This window comes from Octopus bimaculoides, chromosome 28 (genome assembly GCF_046866305.1).
Source record: "Octopus bimaculoides isolate indiv1 chromosome 28, ASM4686630v1, whole genome shotgun sequence".
NCBI lineage: Eukaryota > Metazoa > Mollusca > Cephalopoda > Octopoda > Octopodidae > Octopus > Octopus bimaculoides.
The window spans coordinates 23,516,167-23,537,834 of record NC_142955.1 but is presented as its reverse complement, the minus strand read 5'-3'; the positions used below and the strand labels follow the sequence as shown (position 1 = coordinate 23,537,834).

General features: G+C 40.9%; 1 protein-coding gene across 1 annotated transcript in view; it reads right to left on the bottom strand.

Moving 5' to 3' along the window:
• The window catches only part of LOC106873706 (ras-related protein Rab-10), a 62,863-nt gene extending 42,621 nt beyond the window's left edge, over positions 1 to 20,242 (bottom strand). The window contains exon 1 of the mRNA XM_089343971.1: positions 20,047 to 20,242. Within this exon, the coding sequence (XP_089200097.1) occupies positions 20,047 to 20,173 (127 nt within the window). The 5' untranslated portion in view covers positions 20,174 to 20,242. The remainder of the gene's footprint in view (positions 1 to 20,046) is intronic.
• Positions 20,243 to 21,668: the final 1,426 nt, after the last annotated feature.

Below are 21,668 nucleotides of genomic sequence, written 5' to 3'. Positions count from 1 at the left end.
ACTAGGCTTACAAAGAATAAGTACTGGCGTTGGTTTGCTCGACTAAAGGCGGTGCTCCAGCATGGCCACAGTCAAATAACTGAAACAAGTAAAAAAAAAAAAAAAAAAAAGAAAAAAAAAGAGTAAACTACTTGTCAAGTGAGGGTGGGGCAAAACACGTACAAAGACACACACACAAACACACAAGCTTCCACAGTTTCAGTTTACCAAATTCACTTGCAAGGGTTGCTTTTTGTTTCTTTGCTTTGTTTTTTGTTTTTTTCCATGAAAATAAATGACAGGGTGATTTTTCAATGACGTTAATTCTACAGCAAGTGCACTTTTACAGCCTATAATGATAAAGTTCAAAGGTCACTTTCAAATCTGCATTTTGTATCGTTTACATTATTTAGCAATTAAGGCAGTGAAATGACAGACTCATTAGAAAGTGAGACAGAATGCCTTGCAGTATCTGTTCCATTTCTCTGCATTCCAAGTTCAAATTCCACTGAGGTTAATTTACCCTCTCGTCATTTCAGGGTCAATAATGTACCGGACAAGTATAGAGACCAATACCTCTACCTTTCACTTTCTTTTATTCTGGACTAGCTGAAAAGGTGCACTCCATGCAGCCTTGACGCACGCGCACACGCACACGCACACGCACACACACACACACATTGATTCCGTCTTCAGATTACATTAAACTTATGTTAAGATGCACAGTCTTTGTTTCGATTCATTTTGAAAATAACGTAGAATTTAGTAAAATAGCAGTCACTATTAATAAGCTGGTGTCTGGAACATACATTAGCATGAAATTTTAATGAACGGTTTTAATTTAGAGCACTTTATCCCTTTAGCATTATAACCGTCCATATCCTGGCTTTCATATTTTACTTGTTTTACGTTCCAAACCAGATCCAGAAACATAATCTAACATAAGCGCAGACATATTTGTGTAGTAAGAAGTTTGCTTCCCAATCAGATGGTTTCGGGTTCAGTCTCACTGCATGGCACCCTGGGTAAGTGTCTTCTACTATAGCCTTGGGCCAACTAAAGCGTGTGTGTGGATTTGGTGGACAGAAACTGAAAGAAGCCCACCATGTATGTGTGTATGTATGTCTTTTTTGTCCATGTTTGTCAACCAAATCAACTCGCAAGGATTTGCCCAAGGTGTCATACAGTGGGATTGAACCTGGAACCATGTGGTTGGGAAGCAAGCTTCTTACCACACAGCCATGTCTGTGACATATATTCAGAAAAAAAAACCAAAACCAAAAAAAAAGCAGTACATGTATTGATCACTTAACAGATAATAGCTTTTTATTTAATCAACATTGGGTGGGTCATGGACAATATATCAGAGGAGATGGCATGGAAGAGTTGTCCATGGTTGATTTATATTATACGTTGAGGGAGAAAGTTGGTGGGGGTCTGTAAAGATATGCAGATCAAGGGAGAAGCATATTCAGTGTTGTGTTGCTTCTACCTGCAGTTTAACATTAAGATTACCAGTGTGTGGGGTACTCGGCCACTTGTAAAAGATGACTGTATCTACAAGTCATAGAACCAACCCTGTTGTAGCCAAAGTAAGAATGAAGATTGTATTCAATGTATGTGTGTGTGTGCATGGTATACAAGTGTGTGTGTGTGTGTGTATGGTATACAAGTATGTGTGTATGATATACAAGTGTGTGTATGTATGTGTGAGAGGAAAGCAAGCATGTGTGTGTGTGTGTGTGTGTGTGTGCTGGGCATGACTTCAAACTGCATCTGGTAGTGACACCCTGGTTTGGAACTTCTAAGGTTTTGAGGAATGCAGAACCACCATTTAGTCACTATTGTTCAAAGATCTAAATTGGAGTAGTAACACCTATGAAGGACCCAAATCTGGGTCAGTTAGTAGATTAGGGCTTGCTTATCTATGGACGTGAAGACTGGATCTGCCAGACTCTGCAAGACACCCTGAAGATTCAAGAGACAGGAATGCGGCTGCAGTCACACACTCTTAAGAGCAGAGGACAAGATAGTCACCGCACAAGTCATCAGTCATTCTGATAGTTGCTGCCCAACCACGCTGGTCTAAGGTTCAGTCCCACTGCATGGTAGCTTGGGCAAGCGGATTCTACTGTAGCTTCAAGCTGACCAAAGCCTTGCAAGTGGATCTGGTGGATGGAAACTAAAAGAAGCCTGCTATACACATGTGTCTATCTTGGCATCACATCATCATGAGGAAGAGGAATTCAGGAAAAAAAAAAACTCATTAAGGAGCTGATAGTAGGAGCTTTAATTAGCATGAAATATTGGCAGATTTAAATTGAGATCATTTCAAAACAGGGAATTTGTATTACAGAATCAGGGAAGGTTTCAGATGGGGTTGACAGCAAAAGGGTTAAGGGTACACATCTCTGGAATACCCAGCCACTCACACATACATTATTTTAATCAATCAAAAATTCAGGTGAGCAAACTATTGAATGCTTATCATTGAAACTGACAGAGGACCAATCATTATAGACACAAAGTCACCACTGAAAGGTCATCATAGATCATGTGACCCAGAATTTCTACTTGCTTCCCACCCAACACACACACACACACACACACACACACACACACACACACACACACACACACACATACACATACACACACACACACACACAGAGCAAAAGCATTTTTTTTCTTAGAAAACTAAACAAATAACACAATTTCTTTGAATTTCATTAATTATAATGCAATAAATATCATATGACCATGTGACTGACCAGACAATCAAATGTTACACATCACTGGTCACAATGCGCTTTGCATCATTTTAGCCTTCAAATGACGCCAACCCACTGGCTAGGCAAGCAGACCCAACATTCTCCCCTGATCAAAAGGGGAACTGGAGCAACATGAAATGAAGGGTTTTGCTCAAGACCACAACAAACAGCCCAGTCCAGGAATCGAACCCATGGTCTAGCGATCAGGGGTAGGACCAACCGAACCACTAATCCACACACCATGTAATAAATGTATAACATAATATTATGTATATTTGTCCATCTCCCCTCAACCTCCTCTCAGCATCCCTGCCCCCATCCCTCCCTCTCTCACTAAGCCTCACTCACACTAACACTCTAGAATTCCCTTTGCACACCACCACCTTTCCACAAACGTTCAAGCAGAATGCAAACATAAACCACATCAATCTCACCAGTCACACACGACATGGGAAGAGAGGTAGAATTGTGAAAGGCACAGATACTGCCCCTGCCCACACACACAAAAAAAAAAAAAACCCTAGCAATTTGCAGAAGATTTGTAACAACAGACAACAGATAGAGAACATGATTGTATTACTAGTGAACTAGTTGGTTGTAATGGGGTTCAGAAGGTGAAGTTTTGGTAACCAGTTTGGAGGTTAGAAAGATTCGAGATTACACAAAAGGTCAAACGTTTCAAAAAAACAAACAAAAAAAACTGGCATTTATAAATAAAGTGTGAAGGTTTTCAGCTGAACTGGAGGGGTGTAGTTTTGATTCCAAGTGGACGTGGTCTACAATACAGTGTGTGTGTGTGTGTGTGTGTGTGTGTGTGTGCCTGTGAATGTAGCAGCTGTAATGTCCCAGATGTCTTCAATCTGTCAGGCATAGCTGTGTGGTAAGATGCTTGTTTTCCAACCACATGGTTCTGGGTTCAGTCCCACTGTGTGATACCTTGGGTGTTTTCTATTATAGCCTTGGGCTAACCAAGGCCTTGTGTGTATGTATGTATGTATGTATGTGTGTGTTTGTGTGTGAACGTAGCAGCTGTAATGTCCCAGATAAGCTACCTTCTTATCACATGGTTCTGGGTTCAGTCCCACTGTATGACACCTTGGGTAAGTGCTTTCTATTATAGCCTTGGGCTGACCAAGGCCTTGTGTGTCTGTGTGTAAATGTAGCAGCTATAATGTCCTAGATGTCTTCAATGTGTGTTAGGTGTGGCTGTGTGATAAGCTAGCTTCTTATCACATGGTTCTGGGTTCAGTCCAACTGTGTGACACCTGGGGTGCCTTCAATTACAGCTGACCAAAACTGTGTGTGTGTGTGCGTGTGCGTGTGCGTGTGCGTGTGCGTGTGCGTGTGCGTGTGTGTGTGTGTGTGTGTGTGTGTGCGCGTTCCTGTCTCACTACTGCTTGACAACCAGTGTTGGTGTGGTTAACTTAGCAGTTCAGCAAGATAAAAACATTGATAAAAGAATAAGCACCAAGTGTAAAACAAAACAAAACAAAGCAAAACAAAACAAAAAAAAGTACCAGGCTCAATGATACATTCGATTAAAATTTGTTGAGGCAGTGTTCCAGTCTACCCACAGTCTAATGACTGACTCATCATCATCAACATTTGACGTCCGTTTTTCCATGCTGGCATGGGTTGGATGGCTTGGCAGAAACTGGCAAGGCCAGGGGGCCACACCAGGTTCCATAGACTGTTTTGGCTTGGATTCTACAGCTGGATGCTCTTCCTATCGCTAAATACTTCACAGAGTGTACTATGTACAAAGAGTACACCCTAATGTGTATTAGATATGCAAGCAATATACCCCTCCCCCCGTGTTCCAGGTATGTAAATAATACGCCCTATTACGTCCAATATATGAGCAATATCCACCTGTCTCTCCCACTTCTTTATCTCTTGTTTCAGTTATATATGCTGGGGCATCGCCTTGAAGGGTATTAGTCAGATTCGACCCCAGGACTTATTTTTTAAAGCCTCGTACTTATTCTATCAATCTCTTTTGCCAAACTGCTAAGTTACGAGAATGCAAACACACCAACACCGGTTGCCAAGCAGTGGTGGGGGACAAACAGACACAAAGGCACACACATAGATAGATCGCTGACCACTACATTTATATATTTTTTTTCTCCTTGTTTCTTTCTGTTGAAGAGCGTAGGCTCGAAACGTCAAAGACTATCTCTATTCCCGAGCGTTAAACTAATACATCCATTTGTTGTTTACACCACCTGTCTTCGTCTGTTGCTTTTATTCGTAAATTCTCCCATATATATATATATATATCATCATCATCATCATCATCGTTTAACGTCTGCTTTCCATGCTAGCATGGGTTGGACGATTTGACTGAGGACTGGTGAAACCGGATGGCAACACCAGGCTCCAATCTAAATTTGGCAGAGTTTCTACAGCTGGATGCCCTTCCTAATGCCAACCACTCAGAGAGTGTAGTAGGTGCTTTTACGTGTCACCTGCACGAAGGCCAGTGTGTGTGTGTGTGTGTGTGTGTGTGTGTGTGTGTGTGTGTGTGTGTGTGTGTGTGTGTGTGTGTCCCAACATCGCTTAAAAACGAATGCTGGTGTGTTTATGTCCCCGTAACTTAGGAGTTCGGCGAAAAGAGACTGATAGAATAAGTACCAGGCTTACAAAGAATAAGTCCTGGAGTCGATTCGTTCGACTAAAGGCGATGCTCCAGCATGGCCGCAGTCAAATGACTGAAACAAGTAAAAGAATAAAGAATATATATGTATTCCGAGGGGCAGCTACCAAATCTACTCACAAAGCTTTGGTCAGCCCGAGGCGATAGTAGAAGACACTTGCCCAAGGTGTCAAACATTGGGATTGAACCTGGACCCATGCGGTTGGGAAGCAAGCTTCTTACCACACAGCCACGTCTCTTGGACTTTATCTAACAGATTATTCCTTGTTGTTTAGTCCTGGGTCACCCTTGATGCAACAAATATATAATCAATGTGTCCCAGCTGTGACCACCATGTCTTTATTTCTGCTATTCATTTTTTTTTTTTTTTTTTTACAAGACAATAGAATGTGATGTGAAGGCATTTTAGTTGCTGCTATTTCTAGTAGGTCAAGTGATCCCACAAAAGACTCCTTTTGTTGACTCAAGCTAAACTGTTTGTTGTACGTGTATTTGTGAGTAGCCATTTTGATATCTCAGATATCTTTTACTCGTTACGGTCATCTGACTGTGGCCATGCTACAGCACCGCTATCTTCCTTCTTTTACTCGTTTCCATCATCCGACTGTGGCCATGCTACAGCACCACCTTGAAGGCTTTCGTCAACCAAATCGACCCCAGCACTTATTTTTAAGACCGGTAATTATACTATTGGTCACTTTAGCTAAACTGTTAAGCTATGGTGGATATAAACAAACCTACACCAGCTTAATGATAACAAAGTTATTTTATTTAATTCTTTGTTATATTCAAAATTAATTGAATGAAACACAGCATCTCAACAGAAATATGGTAACAAGAGGGTTAAAATATACAATAGAGAAACAATTCTTAACCCTTTTTGATACCAACCTGGTTGAAACCACCTCTGGCTCTGGAGTACAAATGTCTTAGTTTCATAAGTTTTGAATATAAAATCTTCCACCAAACCTTAGTCACAATTTATGGTCCTAACATTAGCTTAATGACAACTAAGTTATTTTACTAAATTCTTTGTTATATTTAAAGTAATTGAAAGAAACACAGAGCATCTCGACAGAAATATAGTTAAAAAAAGGGTTATCCCTTTTGGTACCATCCTACCTGAAACTGCTTCTGGCTCTGTAGTACAAATGTCTTGTTTTTATAAGTTTTGAATTAAAATCTTCCACCAAACCTTAGTCACAATTTATGTCCCTAACACTAGCTTAATGACAACTAAGTTACTTTACTAAATTCTTTGTTATATTTAAAATTAATTGAAAGAAGCACAGAGCATCTCAACAGAAATATGGTAACTTTTTTTTGCATTTTCACAGTATTTTACAATTGAATGTTAATATTTAGCACTTATAAGACAGTGAGCTGGCAGAATTGCTAGCATGCCAGGCAAAATTCTTAGCAGCGAAGAATTTTCTCCATGACAAAACAGTGAATAGCTTGTTTATAGATTCAAAAGTGCCACAAGAATATTTGAACTGGTAGTAACGCTGCATTGTTTTAATGTCCACTTGTCCATACTAGCATGGGTCAGACAAAATTAGATGAGGCAGGCTTCCTGTGGCTGGATGTTCTTCCAGTCACTAATGCCCAACTGCTTCCAAGCAAGGTAATAATATATCCATTAGTCTTTCGAAAATGAACAGCACAATGACCATGCAGGTTTTCACAGAAGATTACAAACAACATTGCTTGTAAGATAATAATGTTCATTAACAATTTAAACATGGCATCAAAACAAGGAAACATGAACACACGCACACGTTTGCATGTACAGTGATGAAATAGCAGAATCGGTAATATGCCAGACAAAATCCTCTGCAGCATTTCTTCTGACTCTTTACATTCTGATTTCAAATTCCTTCAAGGTCCTCTTGGAGTTGTGGGGGTTGACATGATTGACTAGTCCCCTTCCTACCAAATTTCAAGCCTTATGCTATCTTATAGGTATAGGTTCTGGGGTCAGTCCCACTGTGTGGCACCTCGGGCAGGTGTCTTCAGTTATAGCCATCAATTGACCAAAGCTATGAGAGTGGATTTGGTAGATGGAAACTGAAAGAAGCTTGTGTGTGTGTGTGTGTGTGTGTGTGTGCAGGTGTTACTATCTCCTTGCCTTGAGTTTACGAGAGGTGTAAATGAGTGTCACCAACTTGCAACCGGTGTCCATTTCCAATCTGCCATGAAAACATGTCTGACCATGAGCAAATATCATGTCACTTGGAAACCGGGAAGTGTTGGTGACAGAAAGAGCATCCAGCCATCCAGCAATCAAGCTAAATCAGATTGGAACCTGTCGCAGCTCTCTGGCTCCTCCAGCTGTGGTCAAACCATCCTACCCATGCCAAGAGCCATGCCAGTATGGCAAAACGAACATTAAATAACGATAATGATGACAAACATAGTGATGACAACAGCTACTGAAGGTTATGGGCTCATCCCTTACTCTTCTAGGCCACTGACAATAACGTATTCATTATTCATACGTTAGCACAGCACATGTTTGTATAACAAAAGTTCATCTAGGGTCAGTACTGATGAAACATGGAACAACAAAGGAAACCTGCTAGAAACAGCAGCCAAATCTATCAATTATACCTTACTGACTGCTTTGTGCATGTACAATGCATGTGCAAGCCAATAAGGCAGGGGTCCACAGATGTCTGTAGAAATAGCAACCAAATGTCCATTGAATTACACATTGTCTTATCTATGTATACTTCATATATGAGCTAAAAAGGGAAAACTCTGCATGTGGGTCGATCTGTTCGATATAGCAGCCAAATTTCTGGCAAATCCCACCCAGCTGTCTTATGTACATATAATGCATGTATGAGCCAATAAAAGAGACTTCTATGTGATAGGAAGACATGTTAGAAATAGTAGACAAATCACACCCTACTACCTTAGGCATGTATGTATATGTAGGTATAAGACAATGAAGGGTTTTTCTGCACAGTAACTAACCCTAACTAAACCTGTTTGAGGTCGAACAAACAGGCCCAGCTCCGAGGCTGAGCAAACGGTGCCAAGCTCCAAGGCCGAGCAAACGACGCCAAGCTCCAAGGCCGAGCAAAAGGTGCCAAGCTCCGAGAAAAACAAACGGCACCAAGCTCAGAGGCTGAGCAAATGGCGCCAAGCTCCAAGGCCAAGCTATGGCGCCAACAAGGCCAAGGAAACAGAGTCAATCTTTGAGGCCGAGCGAATGGTGCCAAGCTCAGAGGTCAGGCAAATAGGGCCTAGTTTTGAGGCTGAGCAAACGGGGCCAAGCTCCAAGGCTGTGTGGACGGGCCCAGCTCCATTCCATGGCTGTGTGGATGGGCCCAGCTCCAAAGCCATGCAGACAGGTCCAGCTCCGAGGTTGTGCAGACAGGTCCAGTGCTGAGGCTGAGCAGACAGGCTCAATCGCGAGGCCGAGCAGAGAGGCCCAGTCCCGAGGACGAGCAGACAGGCTCAGCCCTGAGGACGAGCAGACAGGCCCAGTGCTGAGGCTGAGCAGACAGGCAAGTGAACAAGCCCAGCACCAAAACCGAGCAAACACTATGCTCTGAGGTTGAATCAACAAGATTCAAAGATTTAGCGAATTTTACAATTAGGTATCACAAAGCATACATTAACGGTAATTAGAATATTTTTTTTTTAATTAAAATCTTTCATGACACATTTGCTTTTTAAACTAAACCTATAATGAGTCATTAGCCTTTAAGCTATATTTTTCTGTATACCCACAAACAACCTGTGTGAATGTGTGTGTGTGTGTGTATTTAATGAATCTAGTGTCAGTTTTCTAATGAGTATTCCATCCACCATCTAATAAACATTGGCACTGAACAGTCATTGTATTTTATTGCACATGTGGTTGAGTATTTCACAGACACTGGTACTATTAACACAGTCCTCAGACAGAACTACAGTGAGACAGTGCAACAATTACAGGACCTTGGAGTTAACATATACAGTCTATCTGACAAGCTTCTGTACAATTTCCAATTCTCATATGACAACGTAAGCAGCTGAGAACTCTTTTAAGACAATTAGACAGATTTGTTCAAATTTGGCCCCGCGAAAGAGAGGGTCCCTCACTCGAATGGAGGACACTATGGTTATTTTTTAGTATACCAAAACCCTCAACACTTTGTGGCTAGGATTTGCATACTACACAAAGCATAAAACATCAGTTTTCAACTTTTGTAGAATAGAGGGGCCCTACTGACAATTCTCTAACTGGGCCCCACCACTTCCTAGCACCAGCCAGATCAAACCCGAATCCATGCATAAGACTGAGAAGAAACTTTTCTAGCCATTAGGTCTTGCCTGTACTCGATGTGTGAGAGAGAGAGAATGTGCATATATACACATACATTCACACCAGCATCTCTGAATATATTCAAAAATGTATGTGTATTTTTCCCTCCCTCCCTCCCTCCCTTCCCAGGTGGGTAATCCATGCATTCACCTATTCAGTAAGACACCTATTCATGTCCAGGTGCATGGCTCAGTGGTTAGAGCATAGGGCTCGCAATCATGAGGTAATGAGTTCAATTCCCGGACCAGGCGGTGTGTTGTGTTCTTGAGCAAGACTCTTTATTTCATGTTGCTCCAGTTCACTCAGCTGTAGAAATGAGTTGCGACTCTTCACTGGTGCCAAGCTGTATCGGCCCCTTTGCCTTTCCCTTGGATATCATCAGCAGCATGGAGAAGAGAGGCTGGTATGCATGGGCGACTGCTGGTCTTCCACAAAACAACCTTGCTCAGACTTGTGCATTGGAGGGGAACTTTCTTGGTGCAATCCCATGGTCACACTCGAGGAATTGAATGTCCAGTTAGCTGAATAAAAATTAATAAACATGACATAATTTGTGAATGCTTTCACTAACTTAAAGCCTGCCATTCAGAAGTAAAAAGCCATACAATCGAACCACCTCCATCTGATGAATGCTCTATTTAGCAAACAGCTTGAAGTAATAGAAGAGCAACACTGTTTATTCTTCTATATTATGATATAGAGTTACACAACAATGCACCCGAGTAAGTACTGCATCTCATGATATACCTATCCATTCACACACACACACACACACACACACGTGCGTGCGTGCGTGCATATATCTTTTACTTGTGTCAGTCACTGGACTGTGGCCTTGCTGGAGCACAGACTTGAATGGTTTGGCTGACCCAATACTTACTTTTTTTTTTGCGTGAAACCTGGCACTTATTCTATCGGAATTCCTTTTGCTGAACTGCTAAGTTACGGGGACGTCAACAAACCAACACCGGTTGTCAAGCAGTAGGGAAGACACACACACACACACACACGACTGGCTTTTTATTTTTCAGATTCTGTCTACTTACAGGGCTTTGGTCAACCCAAGGTTAGAGAAGGAGACTCTTGCCCAAGGTGCCACACAGTGGGACTGAAAATGGAACCACACCGCTGGGAAGCGAACATCTTACTACACGACCATGCCTGCGACTACATGACAGAGAGAGAGAGAGATAGAGAGGGCAAGGCTGCGTCTATGTAACCTGAAGTACTAGAAATAGCAGCAAAATTTCCCTCATTCATTAACCTTGACAAAGCAAAAACACAGAACATAAATCAGAGGTTTGCTCATTCAGGGTTGACCTGGGGTTAAACAACACCACTACCACAATCCTATACCGACGTCACCACCATCTTGATAGTGTTAGAGTAGCGAGAGAGAGAGAGAGAGGGGGAGAGAAAGGGAGGGTGAAAGAGAAAAAGAACTACAAAGTAAACGACAAAGTGAAAGAGTGAAAGACAGACAGACAGAGAGAGAGAGAGAGAGAGAGAGAGAGAGAGAGAGAGAGGGAAAGACAAAAAGAGAGAGGCAAAGTGAAAGGTGGAGGTGGTGATGGTGGCGTGGCAATAGCGGATGTAGAATGTAGCTAGCGAGGTTCGCAGGGTTTAATAAAAAAAAAAAGCAAAGAAAATGGCGTGGTTGACAGACAAAACAAAAAAAAGCTAAAACAATTTAAAGCTGTTAAAAAAACTTCCCGGACGACGTGAAACAACAGCAGTGGTTTCAAATTCTGGCACAAGGCCTGTAATTTCGGTGTGTGTGTGTGTGTGTGTGTGTGTGTGTGTGTGTGTGTATGGAGGGGGCCGTGGGGGTTTAATTTGATTACATTGACCATCCTTCATTTGTTCAACGGCAACTTTATTTCATCGACGCCCGAAAGGAAGAAAAAAGCCAGGAGAAATAGCAGCCAAATCTCCCTCAAATTACACCCTACTGTCACATATATATATATATATATATATATATATTTCATTCCCTTTGAAATTACTCTTATCTGTACTTTGGGCTTTAACTGCCCTTTTCATGCCTCTCTCTCTCTGTCTGTCTGTCTTTCACTCTTTCACTTTGTAGTTCTTTTTCTCTTTCACCCTCCCTTTCTCTCCCCCCCTCTCTCTCTCGCTACTCTAACACTATCAAGATGCTGGTGACGTCGGTATAGGATTGTGGTAGTGGTGTTGTTTAACTCTTGTTTCAGTCATTTGGCTCTGCAGCCATGCTGGAGCACCGCCTTTAGTCGAACAAATCGACCCCAGGACATTATTTGTAAGCCTAGTACTTATTCTATCGGTGTCTTTTACCGAACTGCTAGTGTTACGGGGACGTAAACACACCACCATCGGTTGTCAACCGGTGGTAGGGGGACAAACACACAAATACATACATTATATATATTTGCTGATCCCTTATTTTATATTTATAAATATATATATATATATATATATATATATATATATATATATATATATATAAAGTGATGATCCTGACAGGACACCTAACATGCTGAAAAGGGCAGTTAAAGCCCAAAGTACAGATAAGAGTAATTTCAAAGGGAATGAAAAATAAAAACATCTCTATAGTTACCACATGCATACACACAAACGAATAAAACCTTTACAAAGTAGATCGACACGATATAGCAGTCAAATCTCCCACAAATCACATCCTATGAGCCTATGTATATATATATATATATATATATATATATATATATATATATATATATACGAGTGAACGTGGGAGACCTCTAACACGGTAGACAGGCCCGACAGAAACAGCCGCTAAATCTTCCGCTAATCACTTGAGTGCTATGTAGGAGTCAACGAGGGATAGCCCGGCAGTATTACGAATGTGTATAGGTACGTGACAACAGGTAGATTACATGATAAGAGCAATATAAAAAAAAATGAGGTGAGCTTTTTAATTTAAGATGTGAACTTTTTAATTAAAAAAAAAAAGAGGAAAAAGCTGTCCAAAATAATGACTAAATGTAACCACACGACTTCGGGGATCGAGTGGGCATTGCGCTTCATTCTTAACATTTTCATAATTTCATTCGTTTCATCATCATCATCGTTTAACATCCGCTTTCCATGCTGCCATGGGTTGGACGGTTCGACAGGGGACTGGCGAACCAGATGGCTGCACCAGGCTCCAATCTGATCTGGCAGAGTTTCTACAGCTGGATGCCCTTCTTAACGCCAACCACTCCGAGAGTGTAGTGGGTGCTTTTTATGCGCCACCGGCACGAGGGCCAGTCAGGCGGTACTGGCAACGGCCACGCTCAAATGGTGCTTTTTACGTGTCACCTGCACGGGAGCCAGTCAGCAGCCCTGGCAACGATCACACTCAAATGGTGCTTTTTACGTTCCACCGGCACGGGGGCCAGTCAGCGACCCTAGCAACGATCCCGCTCGGATGGTGCTCCTAGCGCTCCACTAGCACGGATTTTTTATTTTTTCTTCCCTGTTCGATTTTTTTTTTTTGGATTTTCATTTCTCCGATTATATGTTTTGTATTGTTTTTGCATTGTGTAACCCCTATATTTAGCCCCTTGTGGGTAATAATAAAAAAATCGAGGTAGATAAACCCGTTACAATTAGTAACCAGATCACAATCTTGTGCACTAGCAAAGGACGGACATTTTCACATGGTAGCTCGACATTAAATACAGCAGCCAAATCGTCCATAGATCACATCTTAATTGTCTTACGTATGAGGGAGACTTCTATATGGTAGCAAGGACGGTTAGAAATAGAAACCATATCATACTGCCTTATGTATGTACACGAGCGAGCTTTCTACAAAGTAGCTAGACATGCTAGAAACAGCAGCTAAATCTCGACCTATTGTCATATCGAGAGTGAGTGAGTGAGTGAGTGAGTAGCAGCAAAATCTCTCTCAAGTCACACTTCAGTCTTTAAAATAAGGAGACATCTGGGTAATACAGTCTCAGATACCCATAAAAACACGGGAAGGCCACGGTTAGATAGTCGATGATTACATCTACTCGATCAAGATGGACCCGAGGCTAAAACGACAATACCATCGCAACAGCTTGGGAGACCTCTACGTGGTTACACTGGCAGCTAGAAATAGCACCCAAATCTCCCGCCAACTACAGGCTCATTGGATAATGTAGTCCAAAGTATACTTATTCAGGAAATAAGCGCGGTACCGTCACGAGTGAAAGATTGTCTGCTCCACCACAGCCCACCCGGATTTAAACAACAGTTGCCGCCGCCACCACTATTTTTCGCCCACCCCTATTCCTGGGGCGTTGCTGTTCGGTTACAGTGTATGTGTGTGTGTGTGTACGTTAGTGTCTGTAATAATACGGTTTATAATTTGGGGCACAAAGCCAGCAAAATTCAGAGGATGGGACAAGTCGATTACACCGACCCCAATGTTTAACTGGTACTTATTTTTATCGACCCCCCCCCCCCCCCACCCGCAAGGACGAAAAGCAGTGTCGACGTCTACCTCGAAGTCAGACCGTAAGGACGGACGAAACGCCAAGCATTTACCACTTACTTAGCTAGGCGTGCCTAACGATTTTACCAGTTCGGCCCAAAACAATAAACCCACAGCGTTTGTTTAGGCTATGCTGCTTTAAGTTGCGAGTTCGAATCCCGCCAAGGTTAACGGAGTAACTCACAACACAATTAATCCCCTCTCAGCTTCTCTAGGTCATCATCCCGCGCCAGTTTGTAGTCTCCACCCAAACGAAGGAAGTGCGGCCGCCGTCATTTGATCTGCTTAAAATAGCAGCTAAACAACTCTCCTTGAAATCACATACCATCTCCTAAAAACAATGAAATATGGAGTGGTTTATAGCGGGGCCTAAACAAGAATGGACAACGTCTTTATAAATGACGGGATGGTAACGAGTCTATTTGACTCGAGATTAAGCAACAAGGAATGACACAACATATGACATAGGCTGCGTGGTAAGAAGCTTGCTTCCCAATCAGATGGTTCCGGGTTCAGTCCCATTGCGTTATACCTTGAGCAAGTGTTTACTATAACCTTGGGCAAACCAAAGCCTCGTCGGTGGATTTGATGGAAAGAAACCGAAAGAAACCTCTCGCGTGCGTGCGTGATTGTTCCCCACCACCGCTTAACCGGTGTTGGTGTGTTTACGTCCCTGTAACTTAGCGGTTCGGGAAAGGGCACTGTTAGAATAAGTAGCAGGCTTATAAAATAAAACAAGTCGATTCATTTGACAACAAATTCCTCGAGACGGTGCCCCAGCATGGCCGCAATCTAATAACTGGATCTTAAATCCTTTAACTGGTGGTGATAGGGGGCTGTCCCCTCAAGAAAAAATCCGGATTTTGGATCAGGCTCGAACATTAAAAAGGTTGAGAACCACTACATTTGATAATGGGGGTCCTAGACACTATATTTGATTAAAAGACGGGATGGTCACAGCTGAAACGCCTTCAACCACAAGTCTATCCGCTTGATCATAGCTGAAGTGGAGGAGGGCGAAAGAGCGGATGGAGGGGGAAAACGTGAGTTTGGGTGGATGGCTAAATTATACAACAACGTGTCCCCCTTACGAACGTGAGGGTGACCCTGCAAGAGAGCGTAAGGGTTACTTGCAGGTCCGAGAGGCGGGTTTACCCAAACTTTCCACTGCTATGGCGTTCCTAGCCTGGCATTAGCAACAACACAAGCAAGCCATCACATTGCTCGTTGACATTCAACTACACAGAAAAATGTATGCGAGAAAGCACAAACGTAAATCCAGTAACTCGGTTTCCGGTGTAAGCCGATATATAACAAGCAATAATACAGCCGTTTCTAAAACGGGCAGAAGGCAAGATTTGTTATTGCTCTTTTGCAGGGGTAGGAGAGACGGAGGAATCAAGTTAATTATACTTGTATGGCATAAGCAAGCAAGGGCAGTTGTCCGCGAGGGACGTCGGAGGTTTAAGGGCCCAATTCTAATTTATATATGTTATAGTTTTGCTATGTGATTCTGTGTTAAGAAGCTTGCTTCAAAACCGCATGTTTCCGGGTTCAGTCCCACTGCGTGGCACCTTGGGCAAGGGCCTTCTACTACGGCTTCGAGCCGACCAAAGCCTTGTGAGTGGATTTGGTAGACGGAAACTGACAGAAGCCCGTCGTGTGTGTGTGCGTGTGTATGTGTGTCACACCACCGCTTGAGTTGGTGTATCCCTCATAACTTAGCGGTTCGGCAAAAGACACCGATAGAGCAAGTGCCACGCTTAAAAAGAAAACCAGTACGGGGATCGATATTTTTCGACTAAAATTCTTGAAGGCAGTGCCCCAGCATGGACGCAGACTAATAACAAACTATAAAGGATATAAATATATAAATAAATACTATAAGACCAAGAACACCGATTTGTCCCCCGGGGTGGGGGATAATGTAATTAAGACGGCTTTACTGACCCTGGAAGGACTAAAAGCAAATCTGACATCGACAGGACTTGCATTCAAAACTTCAAAAGGGAGGTTAATGTCTCAAAGCAGTAACAAGGGTCGCACATTTGTTTGGGGGGGGGGGGGGACATCGTCACTTATATTTGATTCCAGAATTCAACAAGTACTCTTTGTTTTTATTTTGTCTTGGGGGTGGGGGTTATCGATCCCGGAATGAATGAATGAATGAATGAATGAAAGATAAAAATTTGTCCTCGGTTAAGGATTTGAACCCGGAACGTTGAAGAAAGAGGCGTCACCAAGTATCACAAGATATTCAGTCTCCCCCACCACCTCGTCACTCTACTTTTTCTGCGAATCCACCGATTTTCTAAAAATAAGAATGATGCATAGACCAATGCGAACACAGACATCCGTAGGTGGATATGCATTGCTTATATATACATATATATATATATATATATATATATATATATATATATATATATATATATATATATATATATATACATATATATATACACACTTTTGTACCAGTGTATTTCCTGGTTAGAGCCAACATATATGTATGTAACCACGTTTGAAGTTGTGTATGTACATCCCTTTTATATATCAATATTTTTTGTCTAGACGTGTAGGTCAATATGTCTGTAGGCACGCGCACACAGATGATGATGATGATGAATAGATAGATAGATAGATAGATAGATATACACAGATAGATATAGAGATATATAGATATAGATAGATGTTGTAAGGACATGAATCTTTGACTACTTCATAGAAATAAGCTCTACATTACTTATTGAGTGCTCATTTGTTCCGTCTGTAAACATGCACAAATACATATATAGATGATCGAACAGAAATTTACTATATATGGATATAAGGTTGACCACAAGGGGTACTAGATACACATGTGTGTATGTATATATATATATATAGATAGATAGATATACACATTATATAAAGATATATATAATCCATTAGAGAAAATACATTGTGACTGAGTCCCAATAGAAAACCGGAAGTCGTTTATTTTCATTTTTTCCGAAACTGTCGAGCAAGGATATTTTGCCTGATGAGCGCTAAATTAATAAATTAAGCATGAAACCCGGAGTTACAATGTATTTTCTATAACAGTCTATATCATATTTATAAAACAGGCATATGTGAATGTGTATGTATATTTTACATATACATATATATATAATATATATACATACATACTCTTTTACTCTTTTACTTGTTTCAGTCTTTTGACTGTGGCCATGCTGGAGCACCACCTTTAGTCGAGCAGATCGACCCCAGGACTTATTCTTTGGAAGCCTAGTACTTATTCTATCGGACTCTTTTGCCGAACAGCCAGTTTACGGGGACGTAAACACACCAGCGATGGTGGGGGGACAAACACAGACACACAAACACATACACACATACACATATATATACATATATACGACGGGCTTCTTTCAGTTTCCGTCTACCAAATCCACTCACAAGGCATTGGTCGGCCCGAGGCTATAGTAGAAGACACTTGCCCAAGATGCCACGCAGTGGGACTGAACCCGGGACCATGTGGCTGGTAGGCAAGCTACTTACCACACAGCCACTCCTGCGCCTACATATATATATAATATATATACATACATATATATATAATATATATACATACATATATATATAATATATATACATACATATATATATAATATATATACATACATATATATAAAGAGAGAGAAAGACAGAGAGAGATCTATATGAAATGATATATAAGATTTCGATAGATACGTTATTGTATAAGCATGTTATACGTAGAATGTATTATACATACATTATATCGGTGTGTGTATGTGTGTCACTGTGTTCTATATATGAAATATACTGCATACAACTGCATGTGCGCTCCTAAAAATGTGTCTTAATGAGAGCGTGTATATATTCTAGAATTACATACATTCCAAAACTGACTGGCAGCGAAGTATGGTGAAATCCTACATAAGCATCAACACGCATATATATATATATATATATATATATATATACGCATATATATATAAATATACATGTATATAAACATACATACACAATATACATATAGATACATTTACACACAAAACACACACATAATTTATATAAGACATATAAACGAATGTTATAACATCATGCATATTCACAGAAGGGGGGGAAGGAGGAATCTCTATGCAGTCTTTCGACTTGCTAGAAATAACAGTCAAATCTCCTTCAAACCATACTCTACTAGCTGAAAGGAGACATTAGATATGTAGTCCTCCTTAACCGATGATGGCCAAGGTTGTAACGCCTTAAACATGATGCCTCTAATCAACCAGTGCTGACCTGGTGCTAAACAGTGATATAATATAGATACATACATACATACATACACGTTATGCTGTGTAACATGTTACCACCATACGTATGTATGGTATACGCCGTGAATATATCTTATCATACATCTTATGTGTTAATACACCACACGACGCCTCGATATCTATATACACACACACATATATGGGTGGGGTATGTCAGACATAGATGCCTACATATATATGTGTGTGTGTGTGTGTGTACAAACATAACTCAAGTGCCTAAGTGTGTGTCTGTATGTGCACACACACACATATATATATATATATATAAAGAACGTATACTATGTCTGCACATAAATATAACCATATAATTGTACGTATACGTAGATATATAGCGTACGAACATATATTCTTACAGACCATACGTATACGCCGATACACAAGACAAGAAATGTATATTATATATATATATATATATATATATATATACACACACACACACATCTCTTTCATCTATATATAATGACACACCTATGTCTACATACATATATGTCCATAAACATACATCCACAACATATATTCATATATTTACATTCTCACACATTATCCCACACCAATGACGCATGTAATCTATATACGCACACATTCTATACACATAATTCTACATATCAAGATGTCCACAACACATATATACACACACAATAATAACTAACTTTCACAGCAGCTACTGTTATAAGTAATAATTCTATCCTAATATACACATATGTACACATACACACACTAATATATGTGTGTATGTATGTATGTATATATATATATATATATACTTCAAAAAACCATATATTATAGCTGTGTGGCGTAAAATATATCTGTATAAATAGAACACATATACATATATGTATTTATAGTACACCTCATCTAGAGGTACTGTACCTCACACGTACCTATATTCATATACACATGCATCCAGGCATGCCACACACACTTATACATACATAGATATACCACACAATTATACATACATACATATATATCATAGAGCTATACATACACACACATACACGACACAGCTATACATACACATATATACCACACAGCTATACACAGACACACATATATATATATATATATATACCACAGCTATACACAGACACACACAAACATACACACATACCACTCAGCTATATACACACACACACATACCACACAGCTACACATATACCACACAGCTATACATACACACACACATACCACACAGCTATACATACACACATATACCACAGCTATACATAGACATATACCAATAGCTATACATACACATACACCACACACCTATAAGCATATAACCAGACATCATACATACACACAGCACATTAATACGTAATACACACATACATACACAATCCAATATATACATACATACACACACATACACCCTTACATAATAGACACACATTATATATGATGGTAATAATAATAATAATAATATTGGTAGTATTAATAATGCTAGCAATAACAAGTGAAATTTAGTGGATAATAGCAAGTCTGCTCACCTATTGTCGATATAAAGGTTGTATTGAAGGCATCGTCTGAAAATCTGAATAAAAGACAAGTTTTGCCAACACCAGAATCACCGATTAAAAGCAGTTTGAACAACAGATCGTATGACTTCTTCGCCATCTTTCACACACACTGAACAAAATGGCGTCGACGTTGGAGTAAGGGTTGGAGTTGGAGTAAGAGTTAGAGTTTAATGAGCGGTGAGAGACAGACAGATGGATAAATAGAATTAGATAGATAGATAGATAGATAGACTGAGTGAGAGTGAAAGAGAGAGAGAGAGAGAAAGAGAAAGAGAGAGTGGAGGAAGTGTGAGTATATTTTATAGGAAGTGGTGTGAGGCGTGGACGGAGAAGGGTAGAAATTTAATGGAAGGAGCAGCAGAGAGCGACAGACAGACAGATAGGGAGGGAGAGAGAGAGAAAGACAGGGACGGAGGGGGAGAGCTGTATCTTTATTGAGGAGTGGTGAGAGGAGAAGAGACTAACAGAGAAGAGATTGAAGTTTAACGAAAGAGCAACAGAGAGAGGGTGAAATACAGTGAGAAGGAGAGACAGACATAGCTAATTGTATGTGCTTATATGTGTATCTGTGCGAGCGCGTATGGATATATATATATATATATATATATATAGTATAGGGAGTGGTGTGGGGACTGAAGACACGGGGTTGCTGGCAGGCCGACGTCGTTCGACGTAAAGAGGTGAGCGATAGACAGATAGTTAGAAAGAGAAAGATGTGTATTTATAGGGAATAATGAGACGAGTGGAGACTGAAGCGAGAGGGTTGAAGTTTAATGGAAGAACAAGAGAGAAAGTGTGTGTGTGTGTGTCCGTGTAATATAAGGTGTGGTGTAAGGACAGACGGAGGTTCGCTCGCAAGTCGACGTCGCTTGACGTAATGAGGTGAGCTATAGATAGATAGATAGATAAATAAATAAATAAATAGATTGAGAGAGAAATAAGGAAAGGGGTGGGGGTGTAAGTGTAATTATAGGGAGTAGAGACAGAGAGAGGAACGAGGGGGGAAAAGAGAGTTGGTTACATGTTATAGAGAGTGGTGTGAGGAGTGAAGTACAAGCTCGTTAAGTAAGGAGGGGAGGCCGACGTCATTGACGTGAAGTGGTGAGCTATGCATAGGTAGATAGACATAGACAGACAAACAGACAGATAGATAGGCATTGTATATTCAAAGGGGGTGGTGTGAGTAGCGGACAGAGGGTTGAAGTTTAATATAGATCTATAGAGAGCCAGAGCAAGGGTGTACGGGTGTTTGAAGGAGAGTGAGTAGTGGAGTTTAACGGTGTTCGTCAAGAGTTGACGTCGGTGACGTAAAAGAGGTGGGGGGGACATAAAGAGAGAGAGGTGGGGGATGTGTGTGTCTGTGTGCGTGTTTATTCAGAGGGGCAGTGTGAGGAGTGGAAATTGGCGTTTATGAGAGAGAGTTGACGTCGCTGGAGTTAAGCTAGACGGAAGGGGTGAGAAGCAGCGTGTGTCTACGTGTGTTAACGGGAATGACGTGAGGAGTGGAGAATTGTCACAAGCTGTATGATAGACGTCCGTTGAAGTGGAGCTATAAAAAGTACATGCATCCCACACTATACATACATACATAT